This window comes from Lagopus leucura, unplaced genomic scaffold, assembly GCF_019238085.1.
Source record: "Lagopus leucura isolate 7727_CA_CO unplaced genomic scaffold, USGS_WTPT01 33097-0_obj-0_obj, whole genome shotgun sequence".
NCBI lineage: Eukaryota > Metazoa > Chordata > Aves > Galliformes > Phasianidae > Lagopus > Lagopus leucura.
The window spans coordinates 1,347-3,036 of NW_024962444.1; the positions used below are offsets into that span (position 1 = coordinate 1,347).

A 1,690-nucleotide genomic window follows, 5' to 3' on the forward strand; every position below is an offset into this window, starting at 1 on the left:
CGGGGACGGGGACGACACTCCAGGAGGTTATGCTGCTGTGCATTGTGTGGGTTCGGTTGTTAGAGTCCTAATGAAGGGTTTGCCGCGAGCAAACGAGCTGGAGGCCTGCCTGGAGGTCAGCGGTTGGATTTTATGTTTCTTTTGGTTTTGGTTTTCATTTTTGGTCTCCACAGCATCCCTGGGTGGCTGGGTGTAGATGACGGTACGGAGCTGCCGCCGGGTCGGGGGGAATGCGGGACCGGGCTTTAACCAGCAGCTTGCTGTTTGCCGGCAGGGGAGAAGCCCTTTAAATGCGAATTCGACGGCTGCGACAGGAAGTTCGCCAACAGCAGCGACAGAAAGAAGCACTCCCACGTCCACACCAGCGACAAACCGTACTACTGCAAGATCCGCGGCTGCGACAAGTCTTACACGCATCCCAGCTCCCTGCGCAAGCACATGAAGATCCACTGCAAATCGCCTCCTCCTTCTCCTCCGCCCGCCCCCCCGGGCTACGCCGCGCCGGGATCCCCCGACGGCCCTTTGCCCCCCGGCGCCGAGCTCCCACCCGAGCCGCCCCGCACCCGCGCGGCCGCCCTGTCCCCTCCGGTCACCGACCTCAGCGAGTGGTACGTCTGCCAGGCCGGGGGGGGAAGGCGGCCGCGCAGCCCTCCCAGCCGCTCCGCCTCGCCGGGTTCCGAGGGGGACGGGCCCCGCAGGACCTCGGGAGGCCGGGCCGCCCCCTAGGGCTGCGGGAAAGCCGTCAGGTTTGACTCGCGCTATTTATTCCGTGTACGAAACCCTATGGTGTTTGTACGGGCACTAATTTAATTAAAGAGACTCGGACGGTTGTGTCCCATTTCGGTACGGATGGATCACGCCGGACTGTGCCACCCACCGCAGGGGTGCGGGGTGAGGAGGTGCCCCGGGCTCAGGCAGCTATTGGAGGGGGGCGGGGGTTGGCACGCAAGCTACGAGCGGGCACGGCTCCACCCCATCCACGAGCTCCCTTCATTTTCCATCCCAGCCGAGACCCTCTCATCCTCTAAGCCCCCCCAGCCCTGTGCCTCCTGAGCCGCCCCCCCGGCCCGGGAGCCCTCCCAGCCTCATCGCAGCCCCCACAGCCGGGTGAGGGAGGGGGGAGGCAGGTTTGCGGCCGAATGCAGCAGCGCTGCCGGCCCCGGAGCCGGCTTGGGGAGATGCTGAATGCCGCAAAATAAACGCCGTTTTTTGCCTCCTGCAGTGCAGCTCTGTGTAATTCTCTTTCCCCTCTGAGCCTCCGGTTCCAGCCGACCCGGTCGGTACCTCTCACCTTCGGCTGTATCACGGCTGTAGGGACAAAAGATGCGGTCTTCGGTACCGCTCCTCCGCCTCCTGCCTACGGCTCCCTCAAAACACCGGGGAGTGAGAGGAACCCGCTGCCGTCTGACACCGGGGATGACGCTGCGATACATTCGTTGCAATTGGGAAAAAATACCAGCAAGAACGCGGGAGCCGATGATAGCGATGCTTCCCGTCCCGCTGGGGCAGGTGCTGTTCCCCCGGCTCAGCCCCCCTCCCCCCGCTGCAGCCCCGACAGCGCGCACCGGCAGCACGGGGGGGTTGGCACCTCTCGTTTTGTTTCGTGTCTGTGGTCTATGGGGGGGTTTGCAGCCCCGCCCGCACCTCTGCGGGGAGGGGGAGAAGGGAGGGGGGACCGGATCTTCCCGCG

The 1,690-nt window shown here is 64.8% G+C and overlaps 1 protein-coding gene across 1 annotated transcript in view; it reads left to right on the forward strand.

Moving 5' to 3' along the window:
• Nucleotides 1–726, forward strand: part of LOC122190617 (zinc finger protein ZIC 5-like) — a gene marked incomplete at its 5' end in the record, with an annotated part of 2,066 nt that extends 1,340 nt beyond the window's left edge. Inside the window, one exon of the mRNA XM_042890671.1 lies at nucleotides 275–726. Coding sequence (XP_042746605.1) covers nucleotides 275–726 — 452 coding nt within the window. The remainder of the gene's footprint in view (nucleotides 1–274) is intronic.
• Between the last annotated feature and the right edge of the window lie 964 nt (nucleotides 727–1,690).